Source organism: Mandrillus leucophaeus, unplaced genomic scaffold (genome assembly GCF_000951045.1).
Source record: "Mandrillus leucophaeus isolate KB7577 unplaced genomic scaffold, Mleu.le_1.0 Scaffold123, whole genome shotgun sequence".
Classification (NCBI taxonomy): domain Eukaryota; kingdom Metazoa; phylum Chordata; class Mammalia; order Primates; family Cercopithecidae; genus Mandrillus; species Mandrillus leucophaeus.
This window is the reverse complement of record NW_012100654.1, coordinates 2,346,611-2,347,434: the sequence shown is the minus strand read 5'-3', so window position 1 is coordinate 2,347,434 and position 824 is coordinate 2,346,611. Positions and strand designations below refer to the sequence as shown.

General features: G+C 36.3%; 1 protein-coding gene across 4 annotated transcripts in view; it reads left to right on the top strand.

The window, feature by feature from the left end:
- Positions 1-824, top strand: part of KALRN (kalirin, RhoGEF kinase) — a 651,545-nt gene that overhangs the window by 624,316 nt on the left and 26,405 nt on the right. For all 4 annotated transcript variants that reach the window (XM_011971540.1, XM_011971544.1, XM_011971542.1 and 1 more), the window contains one exon: positions 564-642. In XM_011971540.1, the coding sequence (XP_011826930.1) occupies positions 564-642 (79 nt within the window). The remainder of the gene's footprint in view (positions 1-563; positions 643-824) is intronic.

The following is an 824-nucleotide window of genomic DNA, read 5'->3' as shown; positions in this document are numbered from 1 at the left end:
ACCTCCTGGGCTCAAGTGATCCTCCAACCTCAGCCTCCTGAGAAGCTGGGACTACAAGTGTACACCACCACACCTGGCTGATTTTTAATTTTTTGTAGAGACAGGGTCTTGCTATGTGGCTCAGGCTAGAAAGAGAAATTTCTAAAATGTATTTTCCTTTTCTCCTTTCTTGACCTTGTAACTTTTCCCTTCATTCTCTGCATCCTCCTTATACCCCTGATTTTCACCAGCTTTTCTAGGCTTTCAAAGTGTTCTTTTATCCCTTTTAAATTTTTCTCCCAAATTTATCTTTTAAAATATCCAGAAGTCATATTTCTGATTGTCCTGAGTTTTCCCTTTGTTTAAGTAGACGGGAGAGAGAAGCCAACTCTGTCATGTCAGTTTCCCCTTGGAAGATTTTTAAAAATAACATTCCAGAGAATCATGGCATTTTCCCACTAAGTCAGACTCCGTATTTGGTCATGAGAATTGCTTTGGGGTTGCTCTGGAGCTTTTCTGTTAATTTTTTCTTTATTCTTATATGACATCCTCGATATTGTAAATGGATTCTCTCTCTTCCGAAGATGCTGCTGCTGATGGTGCCACCATTTCTTGGAAGGAAAATTTTGACTCAGCTTACACTGAGTTGAATGAAATTGGAAGGTAATGACACAGTTTTCTATTCCTTCGTTCATGAACACCTAGCAACATCACATCAGAATAATAACTTTTTGTTGTTGTCATTGTTTATTTCTTTTACAAATGCAATTCTTTCCATAGCAAGAAAACAACTAAAATATTTATATATTCTACTGTTCTTTTTCTTTTCTTTTCTTTTTTTTTTT